The sequence below is a fragment of the Diadema antillarum genome, unplaced genomic scaffold (genome assembly GCF_040938485.1).
Source record: "Diadema antillarum isolate AM-2024a unplaced genomic scaffold, OU_Dant_1.0 scf00000174, whole genome shotgun sequence".
Taxonomy (NCBI): Eukaryota; Metazoa; Echinodermata; class Echinoidea; order Diadematoida; family Diadematidae; genus Diadema; species Diadema antillarum.
Genome location: NW_027271063.1, coordinates 1,481,795 through 1,504,219, shown reverse-complemented (window position 1 = coordinate 1,504,219; position 22,425 = coordinate 1,481,795). Strand labels below are relative to the sequence as shown.

General features: G+C 36.4%; 1 protein-coding gene across 1 annotated transcript; it reads right to left on the bottom strand.

Annotated features, from left to right (window-relative positions):
- Positions 1–9,468: 9,468 nt before the first annotated feature.
- On the bottom strand, positions 9,469–11,676 carry LOC139722865 (uncharacterized). Its single transcript, XM_071634146.1, has one exon. It carries the CDS (start codon positions 10,927–10,929, stop codon positions 9,577–9,579), a length of 1,353 nt encoding a protein of 450 aa, XP_071490247.1. The 5' UTR covers positions 10,930–11,676; the 3' UTR covers positions 9,469–9,576.
- Between the last annotated feature and the right edge of the window lie 10,749 nt (positions 11,677–22,425).

Here is a 22,425-nt window from a genome sequence, read left to right as displayed (position 1 = left end):
CCTGTAAGCAGCTGCTAGTTATGCCAAATGTTACATTCACTATAGTACTCGTATTATTGATCAACATGAGAATAGAGGACACAGAGAAAGAATAGCAAACTAAAACAAAAACAAATCATACAAATACCACTGTAGCTGTGGCGCACACAGATGGTATGGCTGTCATACACAAACAAATTAATCAACCCACAATTGTAAATGTCAGGGCGGATATCACAGAGCAAACGACTGGTGAAAGTACCGACATCCAGAGTAGACTGGACAGTAGGGTTGAGATGTGTGGGGGGGGGGGGGGGGATAATTTGCATTGTCAATCCCTGTCTAGATACGTATATGGCCAAGTCCAAGATAACACGCGCGTTACGTATGGGACATTCAGAGACTTTTATGACCTGAAAAATAGTGTTAATGGCCTTTGATCACATTGAACTTTATCATGGTGATTGATATCTAGGAGAAGTATAATCATGTAAAAAATTGAGAAAAACGACCTTGACAATTATATTCTAGAAGAGAAAATATGCGCCGTTACGTATGGGACCAGAAAAATTTTGTTTTTTTGAACATTTTTTTCAACCTCAAAACTCTCTGAAAGTATTTCATTCTACAACTTGTAACTCACTGTGATGAAAGTCACAACACTCAAGATTATCACAGGTAAGTTTCATGTCAATAGGCAAAAAGCTCTAATTACAGGTTCTAATTAAAGACAGACATGACGTGTTACGTATGGGACAGTTACGTATGGGACACTTTGTCCCCCATTCATTTAATGTGTGGAGAACCATTGTTTATGGGTATTTTGCATAATTATTGAAGTAAAATCAGTTGAAACTACTCAAATACTGATCCAGATTGTCAAGGAAACAATATTCCCCAAATATTCACCATCATAGTCATATTCAATCATATTTTTATATTTTTATGACTAACCTGAGTATGCATGCCCTTTGTCCCCCATTCGTTTAGTGTGTGGAGAACCATGTTCATGGGTATTTTGCAAAATAATTTTGCAAAATACCCATAAACAAATTTTTGCATAATCATTGAGGTGGAATCAGTTGAAATTACTCAAATACTGATCCAGATTGTGAAGGGAACAATTAATATCCCCCAAATATTTACCATCATAATCATATTCAATCATATTCTATATTTTTTATGACCAACCTGAATATGTATGCCCTATTTTTATCAGGATAGTTACTATCAAAAATTGAATAGTTTAAAGTATTTACTTCCATCGATGAAGGGCAGTTTGCCATTTAGTTTCAATAAAAAAACAACTTGACACAAGAAATATTAATTTTAATAGATGAGCAATACCTGATGTGTGAAATTCCAGTAATCGAGTAGATATATGATGTCTGTCTAGCAGTCAGGTCATTGATTGGAGTCACACCTCAGTATGTATACCCATGAATTTTGTTGTGGCTACTATTGAAAACTGAATAAGGACAATTTGTGTATAATATTACATCACTTGCAATTAAAAAAAAATATATTTTTTTTTTTGTTATCACAACTGTTTCATATTGAATCTCCATCAAATTAACTTTGAATTCCTCTAGTCTTAGAATTGTATGCTCTTTAGTAATTCATATTATTGGTTTCCAGTCATCTCATAAAATGTTGAAAACTGAATCCCCATTTCTACAAAAAGTATACCATCCCTTTAATGCTGATTTTCATAAGTGTATTTTGCCGTCTTCCCCTCCCCCTTTCTGAAAATTGTTCAGTCAAGTACATGTATTGTTTCAAGTGTCTATAACTCAAAAAGTACCTACAAAGTTGGGATGCTTTCTTCAGGATGATTGACCATTTGTGTACTGAGAGACCTTCCCAGCTAGCTGCATGCATTTACATGCAATTCATATGAGAATGTCCCATACGTAACGTATTTGTCCCATACGTAACATTATTTCAATGCCAAATAAAAGATAGTTCTTTTACTGTTTTTTCTTTTTTCTATGGTATTTAATTTCTCTAAACAATAAATTAGAACTTTCCAAAAAGGCATTCAAATAACCCTAGCAATTTCAGGAAAAAACCTAAAAAAATGACCTCATTTTGTTACGTATGGGACATCTCATGATAGGACACGAGCTAATTTGCATAATCATTTGCATAATCCCTAAATTTTCATACCAAGTTAAACTATTTGATGAACTTCTTATGTCCACATATTAATCAAATATCACTTGCTTTCCTTTGAATAAATATGAATATTTATAAATGTCCCATACGTAACGCTGTGTTTTACATTTATGCAAATGAAGCCCTTGAAATTTGCATAAATTTACATAATATCATTTTTTTCCTTCATGGAAATCAAAACTTCAACTCATAAGCTTCAAAATGATACCAAATATGTCAATATTGAGCAAAGATGAAATTTTGCCTTCTGAGGGGACCTTATCTTGGACTTGCCCATATGTACACAGCTAAATGTACAGTATTCTTCTTGATTTTTAATTGATTGACTTTTTGGTAATTTGATATCGTACTTCGTTCATCATGGGAACTTGTAAAAGATGCACTACTACTTGTACTGTACAACTGTACCTACTGTTTGTTGAAAACATGCAATGCAGCACAATTTGTACACATTTTGAGGGATTAACATGGTTACATTTCACTCTGCATGCCACATTGTACAAATTGTTTGTGAAAAAAAAAACACTGATCAATTTAAAATGTCAGCATATTGTTGTTTTTTTTAACCATCTACATTGTACATACAGTTGTACTTGCATAGTTAGGTATATCAAAATTACAATACATTGTATGTTCACTTGCATTGGGTATAAAAAAAATATCTAGCTTTATTTTGTTTCATATTGTTTTGTTTCTTTTGGTTTCTTCGTGTTGAATAGTTAAAATGTTCCACTTTAAATACTGAACACTTTGTTGACTCAAGGTGGACTCTATCAATCACTTTCATTCCAAGTACCTTACATGTACTGGACCTTCCTACTGGATAGAAAATTTGTTGCAATTCTGCACATACAGCTGTACATGTGTACAACCTTGTATATCAAAATTGAGAGTGTGTTTAAAAGGGCGATGCATCTCCTTGCCCGCAGCGATCAAGTTCGATGGAATACATGATGTGTTCAATATGGGCCCCCTGTACGATCCTGTGTATCACAAAGCAATTATACATATTGCACACACGCACAGTATCAGAGATGCCAATATTCACACACAATGTGGTTACAAATGTACATGAAAATTAGGGAGGTTCCAAAGAGCTGCACGCCTAATGGAGATGTGTGTACAGTACATTACAGTTTATAATTGTATTGTGTGCTCTATGAAACTTAATAGTTTAAAAAATGAATATTTTCCAAATCAGGGATGTTAATATTTCTCAAATCAGGGATGCTGGTTTCTTTTCAGGACATTTGATACGAAGAGAGAGGAAATTTAGATATCAGGGAGCCCCCTGCTGAGTCTAGGAGATTTGGCAGCTCAAATGCAGTGACTGGAAAAGGAGACTACTTGTATTCTCAACAATTCCTATAGATACAGATCTATACAATATGTAGGAGCTTGTAATTATGTGGCAAATATGTGTCAAGTACTGATAAAAAAATTGAAGTACTTGCACCATATGTCCCCCTTTAACACACACTAGACAGTGCCAGCGCAGCCAGTAATCAATCAATATTGATCACCATACGAGCAGGGTTCTCTCACATAATGGCTACACATGTCCTGTGCATTGTATCATTTGACACTGGGCTGAATACAGCATGTCTTGTACACTGAGGTACAATGTATCTGTACCCTGACAGCCAATCATTAATTACAGGGAAATCTTCATTGAACTGTATTTTTGTCATTCGGTGACTATCCAGACAATCTGTACTCTATCAAAGAATGTTTTTTAAATGTTCTTTACACATCACAAGCAAGTTTTAGAAAAATGGAAATATGGATTTAAATCAAAACTACTTCTGACTGAGAAATTATGCGGAAAACACCCTAATACATATTCATGATTTTGTTTTTCATTTTCAACAAGTTCTTGTTTTCTGCCATCATGCCACTGTGTCAGGATTTACAAAGACCTACATGTACCAGTACTTGTACAGCTATGTATGTAAATTTCTACGTTTGTACAAGTCATGTTTAATCAAATAAAAAAAGAAATAATAATATAAATATTTAGATAAATAAACAAAAATAAGAGTTTCCCTAGTACATTGTAGGTGTTACAATAATAGCTCAAGGAACATAACTCTTGTACAGTACATTTGATAAATACAGTTTGTACATTTGTACAGTACATACCGGTACAATACAACTGCAGTTGCACATGTGTGTACAAGCTGTATGCATGGGGGTGGGGTGGGAATGGATTTCAGTTTTATGAGCATTTGCATCAGCTTTTTTTACACATAAATTTGCTCTTACTCATGCACCCATGCCTTTCACTCTACAGGGTATTTTGATGCCTAGGTTTTTCAAGGCCCAATTACAAGGCCCATATCGTGTGTTTGGTTGTACACTTTTGCATTTGTACATGTGCACATGTCACGTTCATTTTGCTCCTTTTAATACTCACTATTACTCCTTCTTTCCCATTTCAAAATGTCTGCTGCTTTTTATTCTTAATTCAAACTTATTCCCACAAAAAAAGGATGACTTTGATATTGTCATCATTAGCCATCATTGATGAAATTATTATGTTCAATTATTTACCATTTGGGCAATTCCACGGTAACTAGGACACAGGTGCCAAAAATTCAAAATGATATTTGTTTCAAACACCATACATTTTCAGACAGTACTTGAGTTGAAGTTTTAAGAATCATTATGTTTTTCAATAAAAGTGGCCATTTTGATTTTCAAAATGGCTGCCAAAATATGCCTATAACTCAATGGTGAAAAGAGTGGATTGTGGCATAACTTACTCTCTGTATATCCACTTTATTAGTACTCTAAACAACAATCTTTTATATGTATGCAGTTACCAGAGAAGTCTTTTACCACACGATAGAAAAAAAAAAGTTGGTTGCTTTAAAGAATTTGATAAAAACTTTTAATTACTTTGACAATGATGGATGTAACGTCAGTTACCAAAAACAAGGAATTTTTAACTTTATTCATCAAAGAAAGTGAGCTTTATGATGTAACTTGGGATTTCTAATGTATGCCCATATGCCTTCATTTCAATACCAGAAATAAGGATACTTGGCATACTGGAGAGTCAAAATGATCACTACAAAATGTATAACGTCAGTTACCGAAATTTCATACACGAGTATGTGACGTCAGTTACCATGACAGTAATTATAACTGAGGCAAAATTTTTGACTCTTGGCCATTTCAATACATCTGGGAAGTCAACTTACAACAAAGAGCAGCAATCCCTTTCATAGGGAATGATGTCATTACCATGGTATGCCATGGATATATTTTTTTTCATTTTATTTCATTTCTAAATTTATTTATTCATTCATTTACCATGATTATCTTTTTTTTTTGGGGGGGGGGGGAGGGGGCTTGAGCTTTCGATTTTTGATTCAGCACAAGTTTAAGGCTAAATCATCTGGAAGTTTAGTTTGCCACATGCAGTATATGCACTCAAATTAGTACATTCCCAGTCCTACGGGATGATAAAGCTTCCAAAGTTTGTAGGCCTAATCAGTGACATGATTGTTTGTTTTTTTTTATAGAAAAGGTGGTTAACATGCAAACTTGTGCACAGCTTTATACCAACAGTTACAATCTTCACCAATGTTTGCTTTTGCCAGCATTTTTCTCTTTTTTTCTGGAAACTTAGTCAAGTTTCTACCTCAAGGCAAATGCACAAACAGATATTTCTTCTCTTGCACTTAAATGCGTGGTGTAGTTAACATGGCGCATCTTGTATTATGGTACGTAAGGCATGTACTCATTACTGTTTGAAACTTAACACTGATGTTGCTCAAAGTGAGAGGGGATTCTAGGGTTTAAAAAAATGTTCATACAGTGTGTATTTGTTGATTACTTTATTCTATTCATGCAGGGACATTTTGTAATACAATACATGATAATTATGAACAGGAAGATTTTTTTTGTTTATATTGACCTTAGAATTCTTTCGTTGCAAAGTCTGATTTCTTGGTACAATTGTATCTGGAATGTATTAGCAAGCCGTGATATATCAGTGTAAAGGAAAAGAAAAACAGGTTACATTACTTCGAGCAAGGAATAAACCAATAATGCTCTTTTGACCAAAAAAGCATTTATTTTTCTTCTTCACAGAGAAATATTAAAAGTGCTATACTTTTCATTTAAATCGATTGATGATGGAGACCTTTTTTTTTTTTATTTATAGCCCTAACAATGCCTTGAAGGAGGAGTAAAATAAAGAAAAGAAGAAGAAATACATCATAATAGATTTCATATATATTTATGCATATTTATGAGTTGACAAGTGTGTTTTCCCCATGACCTGAAATATATTTTGATATTTTTTTTCAAGCACAAAAATATACATGTTTTGTGTAGTAGTGCAAGGTATTATGGGTGGAGCACTCTAGATATAGAAACTTTCCTGTTCATTAAAAAAAAAAAAAAAAAAAAAAAAACAACCCTTAGTCATGTCAATATACATGTATTTATACTTGGAAGTGCTTAATCTATTAATGGCTCTGTGTAATCATAAATGTTGAATTAGAATTCAATCTTAAGACAAATGTAAAGAAATATCCTCTTGTGCATTTACTTTATTTTTGCCCAACTGTGCTATGGCATGGGGGGGGGGGGGGGGGGTTGCTCCCTAAGGGCCCAACCCATTTGTGTCTTTAGATTTTGTTTTAATTTGTTGCTATATAGTTGCCTGGGATTGTTACTATATTGCAGCAGTATGATAACCTGTTAAATAAATTAGTTCTCTGTAAACCCCATGGCAAAATATGTGTAACGTCAGTTACTGACATGTTTACCTTTAAGTTTTCATAGAACACAAAGAAAATGGACTAATGTTTCATTTCATTTGTGTATTTATGACTGATGAACCAAGGCATGACTCCATATCAAACAAATCATTCTGAATGATCAGAATTATGAAAAATCACAAAGCTATTCCCAATCATGATTTTGCATGTGTAAACCCTATGGCAAATGTAAGCGTAACGTCAGTTACGTAACGTCAGTTACCGTCATGCCTTCACTGAAACTGGCATGGTGCTAAAAGGAGACAACTAAAGTGCACATTATTTTGCACACCTGTTCCTAAGAACCTAAGTGTATTGCCATATTAAACACATAAAGGTTAAAAGTCAGGGACATGAGATATTTCCATTTTAAATCCACACCATAATTTCCCATGTCCTTTTTCCGTAACGTCAGTTACCGACACATTTTCACTTGCTATGTGATAAGAAATGCAGTTTGAGAGAAAAACTTTCCACCTATTTCTTCATTCTCATGAACTTATTCATCAATGCTAATTGCAAGCCCCTGGTGCTTTCATTCACAAAACTACAAGGTAAACAATTTCATGAAAATCCTTACGCGTAACGTCAGTTACCGTGGAATTGCCCATTTGCAGATGAAACAAAAACCCAGCTTTTAGTGAGTTACAAGTAGGGATAGAAACAACCTTGAAGTAAAAATGTTTATAATCAGTATTATCAATGGATGCAAAGTACTGTATTGGCAAAACGATTGTATACAAAACATAAACAACAAAATAATACAGTTGTTTCTAGAAACTAACAAACCCTGATGTACAGAACTATGGTTTATTGAGAAAAATAGTGATCTCCTTATATTTTCAGGCTTCATTGCAATATATGGTACATTTGTAGCATGTTTTGTGATGTACATGTACACGTACTTTACAACTGAACTACACTGTACACATTATGCATCAGATGTGAACTCAAACATTCTTTAAAATCACTGCTCCCAAAGGTGTGGTGTAAACAATGCCTTTAAAAATATTGATTGATAAGTATGTAACTTTGTGAGCACTGCTAATCTTATTAAACAAACAAACAAACAAATCTACAAACAAAATGTGTAATTTTTTTAAATATTTGTCTGAATGTTTTAATGTCATCCAGTTATTCACAATGGATGGTGCTTTACATTCTATTTGAATGTGTCCTGAAGACAATGTTCAAGAGGATAGCAAATGATCTCTTTGTTAAAACTTTTGTGTGCTTTTTAATAGAGTGATGATTGACACAGAAAATACACACTGTCCATAGTCAACGGTACAGAAAGGGTTTTATCATCTTTTTCTTCAAGAATCTATGAAACACATTTCGCTTTATATCACCTTTGAAATATTTCCCAGACAAATTCAAATAATGGTGAGCACTCTTTAACAACTTCCTTCGCTTCACATTACAGTCGACCCATTGGCAGAATTCAATTCTGTAAAGGAGGTATAGATTACTAATTTTTTCCTCTCCATCAACTCACTTGTAATGAATCCGTGTGAATGAGGTGTACGCGTATACATGCCACCGAATGAGTTCGGGGACATAATGGAATGCCCTCATTATCTCAGTGGCCATGGAAATAACATCAATTGATGTCATATTGGCGATTTGTATGGAGGTTTCCTCAACATAGACATCATACTCTCAGAGACCAGCAGTAAAACAGTGTACATAATAACGATAAATTGCGATCCACAAACTTGTCAATGTCTGGCTTAATTTTTCATATCAACTTATTTTTCTCTGAACAGTCCTTCTGTGGTGCTATCAACAAGCCATAAAACATGCTACTTTCCAAATTACAGTGTATAAAAGGAGAGACTGTTTTAGGAGCTGCTCACACATCAAGATCAACAATAAACAAAGGAGACACTTTAACAAAAAAAAACCACCAAAAAAAAAGTGTAGCGTTCATCAACTGAAATTTAAATTAAATTCAAGCACTGAATATAAAATACAACATAAAAAGTCAGCTTTTGAGAATTTTATGATGAATAAATTGACAGCATAAAGGCATAGTACATGTGCTGATCCCATACATTGCACAAGCTTTATTTGTAACATACCTCAGAGTGAGCGTGAGCTACAGTATACAAATGATGCACAGGTCTGAGTGTGTCGGTAGGAATTGTGTGCATAAGGTAACTATGGAACTGTTTAACCCACGAGGCGCAGCCGAGTGGGTTTAGACTAGTTTCCATAGTTACCGCATGCACACAATTCCTACCGACACACGAAAGACATGTGCATCATCTGTTTTATAGAACGGTGGACAAATTTTGGCCAAAAATCAAATATTTTCAACCATGCGTCCGGTAATTACCGACGCATGGCAAATTTACCAGATGTATGGCTAGCCATGCGTCGGTAATTACCGGACGCATGGTTGAAAAAAATGGAATTATAACACATTTTCAGCCATTCTATTTCAATTTTCATAAAATGCAATACTAAAACTTACCATTTATGAAATGAAGACCTTCTAATCTTGCTTGCATTGTAGTCGAGTAGCGTTGTATAGTATAAGTGTGGAAGTTCGAGTTCAACTCCAAGTTCAAGAACGCATGTACATCTATACACATCAAACAGTTAACGCATTTACAAGTCCATAGGCATAGCAACATGACTAGCTGTTATGGATGTGTACTACGCAGTTGTTGAAATTGAAGTTATGACTATGACTGGTAGTACATACAGTGTTACTCTCTGATGACAGTGAAACGGCGAGTTGGCGTTGAGCAGGCTGTACAGATTGTTGTACTGCTGCTAATGGTGCTCGGGTGCGAGATGGTGATGTTGGTGCAGTCTGAAGAGCCACTTGCTGGTTCTGAACGTCAACATCACCTGCATTATCCACTGGCACTGTTGTAGATGTAGATGGACAAGAGCTTGCCTTACTGTTAGTGTTAGTGTTACCCAAGTGAATCTTGCTTGCGATCTTACTAGACATCTCCTTCTTTCTTTCATCGCTGGTTTTTGAGTAGATTTTAAGCGAACTCTCACTTCGATGTCCACTGACAGACATTATGTCTCTTGATGGAAATCCAGCATTGTCGAGCGTGGTAACACACGTTGCGCGGAGGCAGTGGTTCGTGTAAACCTTACTGCACTTGGCCGCAGTTGAGATAACTTTCATTTTGTTGGCCAGAGTGTTTATCCCTACTGGAATGTTACAGTACCATGGGTCACTATCACTCAGTGGTGCAGTTGGTTTAGGCTTCTGCCAAAACCATTGGCAAGATGGATTTAGTTTTGAAACATAGAACTCAAATGATTTGACAGGACACCTGTCACTTCCGGGGATTTCATACATGAACCCTCCACTTCCAACTTCATCGTCATTCTCCCTGCGATTTTTAGTGAGCTGATCACGTTTCTTCACATATCGAATTCCATCTTCATCAGTACACACAGTAAAGTCAGATGCTTTAAAATCACGAACATTCTCCCTTCCTCGGTTACAAAAGAAGGTCAAAATATCTATGAATACCTTGTTCTGTAGTCCTTGTGGTTTGGTGCAATCCGTTTGGTCTGATGATTGTATCTTTTCAAAGTCAGCTGGAGAAATTGGGTCCTTGTGTTTAGTACTGCCGAGTCCCTCTCGCTTCATTTTAACTAAAACTGCCTTAAACATACGAACACTCTCAGGAAATTGAGTTTTGTTACAGATGTCAATATTACGCTTGTCAAGAAAGTGATGTTGAATCCCGTACCGAATGTATTGCATAGACTTCTTTAAAATGTACAGTGAACCATCCTCTTTACGTACCGATGCATAAAATGAAGTCAGCAGAGTGTCCAAATCACGAACAGAAATGTCAGTTAAATTCACATGTTTAATCCTTGCAAAACTCTCCAATCTGGAATATCCAAATTTGATTGATTTTTTAGTGCTTGCAGCGTCCGAGTCTTCAAGTAAAGCAGCTATGTCGCCGTCACTCAACAGTTCAAAATTAACCGGGTCCGCCGCCGCAGCCATGTTGCTCGTAGCCTATGGGAGCGATAGCTTGTTTACAGTGGCTATCGTCAGCGATCGTCAGTGATCGTAATAATCATTTGATATCGAACGTCTGTGCAGTAAAAAAAAACGCACAGCTCTCGACCAATCAGATCGCAGGATTCTCGCTACCCGTTCTATAATATTTATTGGATAGACAAGAGTTGCAATCCAACCAGACCTGTAGTACAACTTGTACATGGTACACGCATGATACATTAAAATACATTGTACACCAGTCCTGTATGTGCAGGCATAATGTGTACAAGTGTAATAATTTAGCAATTTCATACCCCACATAGGCCTACTATGTACATTGTACACTACATACCGTATGTTGACATTACCCCCCATCCCTGGAATGAGATGCTTTCAACGGATACGTGTAATGTAGGTTGACATTGAAATCCTTTGAAGCACACTGTAATCCCATAATGCCATGTGACATTGCTTCAACAAGAATTAATCTAATCTCTCTCTGTCTCTCTCTCCCCCTCGGACGGCTCTTTCCACAACAAGACAAACTACAAGAAAGGGGTGGGTTGAATTAATAATTCCACATTTCAGTTCAACATAATTACAGCTCTACAATAGTAGTGCAGGTATACATATAATGTATACGGTATTACTACAGCCTGTACAGGTTGTGCATTAAAATTGCACATAATACACATTTGTGCACAGGTATCTGGCCTCCAATATGGGAGGAAATTTTTTTTCAATTACACGCTTGTAGATATTATTCCATCATGTGTGTACAGAACTACATATAAATATGTATAGTGTGTTGCACATATATGCACATCATGTATATTCAGAGTAACGATCTAGTGATAGTACTGTATGTATGTTGTACGTTGTACATTAAATGTGTACAGTATTAATGTGCATACAATTTGTATTCAAAGTGAAAAGCACAGCACATGAATCCCATACATTTGTACAATTTTGGAACTTTAATATCCTCATGCCATTTTCATTATTTTAAGCACTAATTTGCTGCAACTCATAACATCGTTTATTTTTACATGTACCAGATGAAGTCAAAACTTTAGTATTTAAAAAGTACTTTTTTTCCCCCTTCCTCTTCTTATTTGAAATATTTGATAATTTGTGCTGGGTATGCCCTACACATTGTACAGTGTACCTGTGGGTAAAAACCAAAATGTTAATGTAAACTATTGTACTGTACATCTGTACACTTTATCATAATGCTTTAAATATAATTATTTGTGTTACAAGCAGCTTGAATTCTGATAATTTGTGCAATGTGCTTTGACTATGACTACTGAAAAGCATTAATACTACTCAAAGACATGACGGGATGATTAGCATACAAATTTTGTAGGAATGTGTCTCTAATTAGAATTGGATAGTAACTACAATGTAGTCCTTCATTGTGCATCCTATAGTATCTTTAAAATCATTTCAAATATAAATCTACTCCCAACATACACTGTAAATGTACCATGATGTATAGTACAATGTATGTAGTAACAACACATCAAGCCAGATGTGATACTCGCATTTTGCACCGGTCCGCATTGATCTTTTTTAATAATCCTTTTGGAAAAGCAATTTACAAACAAACAACATTTAATATTCACTAGGTCTTGTACTTGGACATTTAAAGTGTGAACACGCTTCCATTTTTAACCAGTTCTAAAATGGAGTGCTACACTCAAAAAGAACCAAGAAGAAACACACACACACACAAGTATACCAGGTACAACGTCTTTAGTGTTCAAATTACATTTTTTTTTTTTAACTGTAAAAATTGGCAAAAAATTGTAAAATTGGCCAAAAAAAAATGAAGACAACATACAGTCCACAGATGATTTCTGATATGCCCCAGAAGCAAAGATTACCTGTAGTCTGCAAGTAGAAGTTTAACAACCACATTGATAATATGAAACAGACTTTCAGCAAAATGGTAGCATCTACTGTACAGCATGTACAGATAACTTCCTTTATCCATGCATGGTATGAGACACAAAGAACTTTATTTTAAAGCTACAAATTAATACACGATGTACAATGTACATACATGTACTTACATAACATTTTAAATACACAGGGTGCTCTCTCTACATAACATGGCACGCAGTTTACAAAAAAAAAAAATAAATAAATAAAAGATTTGCATGTAACACAATGCACTGACCTTTAAATTAAAACCTGTCCATGTAAGTATCCGAATTACACAATCTTTATAGGTTAGTCTGTAATTCTTGCTTTGTTGAACAAACCTTGGGCCATACAGTAATTGAAGGATATCAGGAACCGGTGAACCTGCGAGGAATACAAAGCTGTACTTCATCAATTAAATACTAAATTGAATAAAAGGAATTTATAAACCTCCTTTAAAAAATAAATTCTCTCTAAAAAAAGGTGGTACAGTACTGTATGTACAATGCATTACATCGTCATACATGTACGCTGTATAAGGTGTAAAGTCACTGCTTTGTTTCTTACCACAATAGCTGCAACCTCTTGATCAGTAGCATCAAATTGTTCACCCATCGTCGGTTGTTGCAACAAGTCGGTCCAAGAAGAAGTAGAAGGATAAATAAGCCCAGCTGAAGCAGTTACACATAAGCTCTATGCGAATGGCTCCAACAACCTGGATCATAATAATCGAAAAGACAAAAAATCACCACACGGCTAGCACATACTAAGCTAAAACTGAGAGCTCTACAAAATATTTGCTTAAACACTTTCATTGCTTTGCAAGCCTGTATTAGAACAGTGGACTAGTATAAAGGTTTAGAATAAAAAAAGATAAAAAGGAAGGAGCAAAAGAGATTATTTGGTGTACATGTCACGCATGCTTGTTGGTATAAATACCGTGGCAGACAAAATGCCACTTTCTACATGATCAATGAAGTGGACATTGCTTCGAAAAGACAAAGGTCCTTTCTCAAAATCCTCTCTCTTCCTACAGTGTATTAAACACTTTGCAAGATATTGTACAATCCAGGCACTTTCTAAACAAAACAAAACGACTATAGTTTTTGTCATTTCTGAAAAAAAAAAACAGGTACCGGTATAAGAGATATTGCAGGTCTACTCGGACTAGTACTCGACATGTCAGCAGGATAATGTAGAGGTGAATAATGCTGTACAAAAAAAAAAAAAAAATCTGATTGACGTCATCTACAGTACAAGTATTGAGTGTAGTTCTGGACAGTGCATAAAACTACATTACACTGTAAATGGGACACTGTTAAAAGCAAAATTGTACATTTTATAATGAAAAAAACCATTGTAACCACAAAATTAATTCTAAATTGCGATTTGGCCTTTCACATGAACTTCAGATAGATAAAGAGGTCCACATCATTCATCAGCACAGATTAAATTAATTTTGATGAAAATAGTTTCCAAGGGAAGAACATCCCTCTAGACATGACGATACAACTGTACGTGCATACGTACATTACAGAAGGAAAGGGCTGGACATTAGAAGACAGTGTAACCTACAATAATACATGTTATAAACAATACCGTACAAATGAACGTACCATTGCGTGATCTGGTATGAGAATGGAATAAATTGCAACCAATTTCTATTTCAAAATAAAAATTTGCTGACCAGTGCAAAGATCCTGAAAGTACAGCCATACATTACGTGTTTAAATTTGTCTCGCTGAGAGGTTCGGCTCAAGTCCTCCATGAAATTTTCACGATAGTTTTTGACTGACTTGCTAGAATGCAGCCAGTTAATTTCTAGTGTTACCTCGCACTATAAAAAAAGTAGATGGAGTCACTCGACAGGTGTCTAGACATTATTGATCACAGGCAATGGAAAACATCCCTCAAGCTCATTCAACGTTGGATGCCACTCTCACCTACATGTACACCTTGGCCTGATACTGCTCTTTGGAGCACACACTGCCGTGTGTGCAATATGAGTGGTTTTTGTGTGTGAGAGATTTGTGTTCAGCGATGTAAATTTATTTTCCATCACCTCTGAAAGTACGCGGAACCTTTGATACATGGCGTACAGGAGTGCAGAAAGGCATTCTGGATGTGTGCAGCAGCTGGCTGCAGTAACTGTATGTGCACTCAATACGTCTACCATTCGCTGGGGTACTGCCCCAGATGTCTCCTAGATACAATGTTCCACAGACAGTGTCTTCAGTGATGCCTGCATCAGTTGCATCCATCCCCACATGTTTTTCTCCTTTCAAATTACCGTACCACACTGGTTGGTTTGCAAATCTTCATGACATGAAAGCTTTGCAACCCGGGTTTAATAAGGATCACACCCATCTTGAAGATCAGAAGGTCAAAAGTGTGTCCCACTTTTTGCCACTTGCATGATGGAGTGTTAAAAATGTCAAACTTTCACCTTTCTCTGACTGGTATACTGTATCCTTTCTGCATTCATTACTAACTTACAATGTACAGTGTACTTTATATCACAGAGTGAGTCCATACAATGTACAAAGTATGAAATAGTACAATTGTATTTCATAGGGGGGGGGGGGGAATCTGACACCTTCAATAGCATAAAATATTGTACAAAAGATTGGACCAAGAACACATGTTCAGTTTGTGTTTGTTATACTTTCCCATGAAAACAGAAACTTTGGCTATTACTGTATAAACAATCAAGTATAAAATAAAGAAAATCAATTTTAAAGGGTGTGTACAGTTCTGGTTGAGGTGAGGATTTAGCTTTTAACGTTTGCGAGATAATCAGAAACCACTCTATGAGATGTCAAAGAGCATGCAATTCTAAGGGGTATCAAAAGTTTATTTGATAAAAATCGGTTTTGAAATGGCTGAGATTATCCAAAAAACAAGGTGAAACAAAGAGATCTTTTAATAAAAGGTGTGGCCTGTTGCCTTTTATCAAATTATCACTTTTTTGGATATCTCAGCCATTTGAAAACCAATTTTCATCAAAAAAACGTTGAATCCTTCTTAAAATTACATGCGCTTTCATATTTCATAATCTGAGGTTTCTCCTTATCTCATAATGTTATAAACCTGAATCCCCACCTCAACCAGTACTGTACAGTCCCTTTAATATCTGCCCTTCTCAAAGCATTTTAAACACAGCAAAGATTCAACTGTAGAATCTCGAGTTATCAGTATCATTAGACTCCATTCTTCTCTCAAACCAGTCCCCTTTTAAAATATAGGTACACTATGAATTTTCAACAAACTGATTATATACATAGGGCCTACTACATGTACACTGTATCAAGCTTTGCATTTTTTCTTTCTTTTTTAAATACAGAGCTGTGTCACTCTTCTGTTACATACAATGTACTTATGTACATGTACCTGGTACTGTACAATGTGCAGTTAGTGATTATCTACAGTAATTTGTTTGATGTACATTTTGTACTATACATTGTTCTTGGAAACATCATATCAAAAGAAAATTGCAAGGCTTACACTGTACAATTTACTGTACGGACAGACAATGCATAATCTTGAAATTTGGCACACGTTGCATTCAATACTACGAAAACCAATGAAAACCGGTTGCTTTGCATACTGTTGTCTAAAAAATTCTATTCTGCTGTTGATTTGTTTATTCAAAGGTTACCCAGCATCAAAATCTAAGATTGCAATACTATAATTGCAAGGTGTACCACTTCCTGGCTAGTATGGTACCTGCTAGTTAAGCCATGACTGTACTAATCTGCCAGCCAACAAATCCAATATCACACAGTCACCATGCAAACAGGAAGGTGTGTACCCTGGCATTACCCCCTCCCCATCCCATTGTTTACCCCCTTGAGATTGGTATTACATCATGACCTACAAAGGCACTATAAAAAACTAAACAACCAGTGCATTTCCTGTTATAGTGGATGCCCACACTCAATACAAATAATACAATACCGGGAGACAATGCATTTTACATACTGTACAGACTGGGAGGAGTTTTTTTTCTCCTTTCAAGACAGTAGTTTTTAACTCTAGTTCAGAATAGTGTGTGCACCGCATGAGTTTTTGAATTATACACGTAATCTGATCTTAAAAAGCTAATAGATTATGGGGCAAATAATCACTCTGAAAGGAAAATATAATCAAGCCATTCACACTTAACACTTGTAGGTTGACTGATTTTAGTCTAATAAAGCCAGTCTAGGGTTGGGAACTAATAAGGATCATCCTTTTTTTTTTCATCCTAATCCCCCCCCCCCCTTCTCTAAAGACAAACAATATAAAAATATTTAAATGAATAAAGACAAATGAATGAATGAAATATAAATAAACCAACAATAACAAGAACAATTAACATTGAACACTTAATATTCAAGTACTGCAAAACGAGGAATGTACGCATGCATTTTAATTTCGCGAATTTCGTGAGCGCCAAGATTCACGAAATTAAAATCCACGCGAAAGTTCTTGTCTACACTATATGCATTGAATGCCAGTGACATTTCGCCAAAATTTCATGCCGCAAAAAAGGCCATCGGCTCCATTTCGCAAAAATTTCATGCCGTGAATATATCGTGTTTTACGGTAAACCATTCACAAACAGTAGGGCAATTCCGCAGTTAGATGGACATAACATGGATAAAAGAAATGTGCTTCTTTATCTTACTCTTTAATTTAGGTATCAACTAATGCCATGGATGTTCACCAATCACTAAGGTCTTTCAAATTCAGTAGATTTTATTTTTCGTATTTATTGATTTTGTGAGATCTAAAACCATCATTTAAAATGAACATGTGGGACTGGGGATGCTGAAATTCACTTAAATGCAAATTACAGTGGGTTGCTTTTAGATTTTTTCCTCAAATTTTTGCTAAAAGGTAAAAGATGAATACATTTAAATACCCGTACTCCCGAAATCATGTTAAATTTTGTCAATTACAAAAGGGTGAAATGACCTGCGGAATTACTCCGGACAAATGTAACGTTACTAACCGTAACGTTACTAACCATGCATTTGGGGGTCTAGCTAATAAATTATCGGTCGAACTGCTAAAAATATTTGTGTGAACATTTGTCATGATGCTATAATCGAAATTAATGCAACACTTTGTTTCAAGTAACTTGAAATTTTGCACACGTTTTGTTACAAGACACTGATTTTTTTGTCATGTCCTTTTTTCGTAACGTTACTAACCAGCCCTTTTAGTTGCCATAGCAATTCTAATATTTATTGGATTGTGCTCATTCTTTTCTATATCATAGACCTGGGAAGGATGAACATGGTTTACAAGGATTTTGACTTGAAATGAATAAATGGTGATTTAGTAGTAAAAATAAATATCTAAATTTCTTTAAATGTAACGTTACTAACCGCGGAATTGCCCAGTAGCTTTTTTTAAAGATCTTAAAAGTATGTGTATAGCAAAACATGTGCTACATTCTATCATCCAGTATGTATTATATCCCTCTAGACCGTATCTAGTGTTAATTCATCATTTTTTTTTTCTTATTTTTTTTATCAGGGTATGTAGAGCTTTCCTAATCATAATGATGCAGTTCTGTTCCTAGCAAATAGATTCAATGTTCCACATTGGAACCATAATCAAAAACTTCTTGCAACTAATATTAAACTCCTGACTGAATGATGGCATTTCTAAGGTTGCATTCTGTACAAGAAAGAAACATGGGATTTTGCAAGTTTGTACTTTCTTCCTAACCTTTCTATTTTAGACAGTTCACTCTCCTTTGTGTGTGTACATTGCTTTATAAACACAGAGCTCTTTCAAATTAAGTGCACTACTATGATTGAACGGCGGGTTAATGTAGCGATGGCAATGACTGATGAACGTTAGCCATGAATGACAGGCTCAGCTGCAAAGCGGAAAAATGTGCTGAATTATTGGCTCGGCTGCGGTTCCGTACGGGTCTGTGGCCGCTATATATAGACAGGTTAAAGTCTACCAAGGGAGGCAAAATTGGTGGCCACTGGCCGCGTTACTTTACAGGTGGCCACTATACAAAGGCTCTATACAGTATCATGGCTTTTCTTGAATTCTCTTGGGGGAAGTTTTCAGTGGCCGCTAAGGCAGGTTTGACTGTTGACCGAAAGATCGGTCTGTATCTGTCCGTCGGGGAATGTTCCGCGGAGACTGCGTCTGGCTTCACGGATCCCCTCCGTTTACAGACCGAAGTCAATGATCCCAGCTCCTGTGTGGAGCAACGCGCACTGATCAAACGTTACGATAAACCAAATTTCAGACAGCTTTTTTACATTCAAACAAGTTTGACATGACATGACACATTATGCAGCAATATTTGGGGTTAATTTCTCACATTTTGCAATCAAAATACTCACAGTAACGCAGTTATAATGCAGAAATTTTATCCATATCGCAACATCGCCGTTCGCTAGCCGTAGGTCGCCATTTTGAATCTGTAAACCAATCACATGCGAGGTACTTTTTTTAGTAAAAAAAACACGTAGAAACTACCTCGCATGTGATTGGCTAATAGATTCATACTGTATGTTTCTGCAGTTTGAACGTGACGACGCGACGGGCTGGTTGATGTGTGTTTTGCGTTGAAAATTCTACCGAAATATTGGATTATTCATTAATCTGGTGAGTGTAGTCTATTCTTGAATAGTTGATTTAATTCTTCAAGCTTAAATTTGCCGACCTAGGGCCGTGAATTAGACGCAATCGAGAAGGGTGAGGTACCTCACCCAATTTTCCATAGAGACAGTGGTTAAGAACATCCACACAGCAATGGGTACTACAACCTTCCGTCTGTCTACGGAGGACAGCGTTAATGGCAAAATACAAAAGAGTCCTCCGGACAGACGGATCTTTCTGTCTAGTTTGACTGTAGACAGAAAGATCCGTCTGTCTGGAGGAGTCTTTTATTTTTTTGACGTTATCGCTCTCTTCCGTATACATGGAGTGGATTCCGTGAAGCCAGGTGCAGTCTCCGGGGAACATATCCCGACAACCAGATACAGACCGATCTTTCACTATTTCAGTCAAGTTTGACTGTACAACTAACTTGTTACAATGTAAATAAATTGATCATCTCAATGTCAATGAGTTAAAATCCAGCCACTCTCTGTACTGTACAGGTCAGAGAAGTCATGAAGTACAACTACAAATCACAACTGTCTGCACCTGTGTTACTGTTAGACTAGAAAACCTATGCGGATATTTGTACGTCAGTAGCAGTGATGCTCATTTATATATTTACGCCAGCTTCGTTTGTGATTCATGATTGCAGAGTCTATGTATGAAATAACGTTGTAATAGTAGTGAATCGGTGATGGTACCGGCGGTATGAAATTACGGCCTACCAAGCCCAAGCTAGCCGAGTGTATACAAATGCACTCGTAGGAGACACCGACCCCGCGCCCTGTGCTGGCCCCTGCAGGAGCGGCAAGCCGGCCGGGCTTGTGGGTACAGACTACAGACAGTGATGAGTCGAGTGTAATTCGGCCGATGTCCGACGTGCAGGCTGAGAACTAGGAATCAGCATAGCTCACTCACCTGCGAATGTTTTCCCTATGTTATGCACCGACGTCGAACAACTTTCAGTAAGACTGCTGAATGAAGAATCCCTTTTTTCCAGCCGTGTAAAATCCCGTGAAAATTTGTCGTAGAATTTCTCCGATGTCGAAACATACGGGGAGGGGCAGGCAGAGTCCGCCGGTAAAAGGTGTACACAAACGGCCCGCATAAAAATATGCATTAGCCGCATCGTCGTATCGAGGGTACATGGACGTGTGGGTGGACGTACGGGCGGGCATGGATAAAAAAAAGGCATCGACAAAAACGTACAAGACCGGTCTCCTGAAAGTGAAAGACCGTTGAGGGCAGCAAACCTAACCCAAAGAAAGGGCTCTATAACACGACACTAGGCCCTGTGAGTGAGATGAGGGTTCAGCTTTTAACTATATTTTGCGAGATACATTGTACTTAGAAACCACTTTATGAAAATGTTAAAGGGCATACAATGCTAAGAGGAATTCCAAGTCGTTGTTTTCTATCAAAATAGTCTTTGACAAGGCTGAGATATCCAAAAATAGAGCAACAACCCAATCCGGGGCAAAATAGGTGGTCACATCTTTTACCGTAGGCCTATTAGGATCGTTTGCTTTTGATATCTCAGCCATTTTGAACCCAATTTTCATCAATGATTATTACTTTGAATTGTAGGTGAATGGGTGATTTTGGAAACCCAAAAGGGTGGAATTTTATGACTTTTGGAAACACTTGGGGACAAAATTTCAGTCTTGTAACCATATCAATTTAATGATTTTTTGGTAGCTTTTTGGTGATATCAAGACCAATGAAAAATAATCACATTAATGAAAACGAAATTTTGTATGGTATGGTATGGAATGGTTTATTGATCAAACTTCGCAGCCGAACGGCTGAATTGTGTCTGATTTACATCGATAAAAATACAGTGAGACAAAATAACTTACATACATTTGTATACAACACACGAACAAAATACAACCATTACGACAACAACAAAACAAATCATCGGTACATCAGTAGTGGAAGTACATTCATTATATAAATTACCTGTATATTGGAACAAAACAGAGTTGAGTGAAAAAAACAAACAAACCCGTTTTACATACATGTATCTTATATCCTCCATTAGTGACGTATAACAACCCTTTAAGCTAATAAAAAGGGTATAGAATGATAAGGGAGGAGGCGTGAAATGAGGAATGTTGAGAGATAGAAGATGCTACATGTAGTGTGAGGCTGAGACAGGAACAGAGTGAGGGGGAGACAGGAGAACAAAGAAAACAAAGGCTAGGGGAGAAGAAAAGGGAGACACAAAGAGAGAGCAGGAGGAATGTAAGGATAAAGGAGAAGAGGAAGAGGAGTGAGTAGAGGGGGAAAGGGAGGAAAGAAAGGGAAAGAAGCTGTATGCGTCTGGAAAAATATAAAAACAAAACAATTCAAACAAAATGGAAATACAGATGTAAGCACATATATTGCACTTCAGTTGAAGGACATTTTCCCCAAGAGATCTCCACTTAAACTAAATTGCAATTCCCTGTAAGAATACAACATGTGCGTTGTTTTTCTGTCACGTCACTCAACACATACATTATTATAGTGTGTGTGACTACGTGTTCTGCAATAATAATTTATCAATAATATTTTATTGCAGAACCCGTCATAGTCACACACACACACTGGTGTATGTGTTGAGTGATAGGAAAACACCAAGACTCGCGCAATGCAATCATGCAGATTGTTTGATAGAGGTTTAGTGACATGATCGGTCATTAGTCACTTCGTGTTGTCTTGAAATAAAAGCTTAAACTACATTTTTCCAAATTTGGTGATTTTTATGATTTTGGGTGATTGTTCTGCTAGGTTTTGTTGGGACCAGTCCTGGCAACGTTGAGATAGTTTTAGTCCTGCTGCTCCTGCAGCGGTATAATGAGGGCAATTACCCCCGACAAAATACTGGTTAGTGATAGGGGCCTATAGGGACTAAGGTTAGAGTAAAGATTAGGGTAAGGGTTAGGTTCGGGGTTAGAGTTCGGG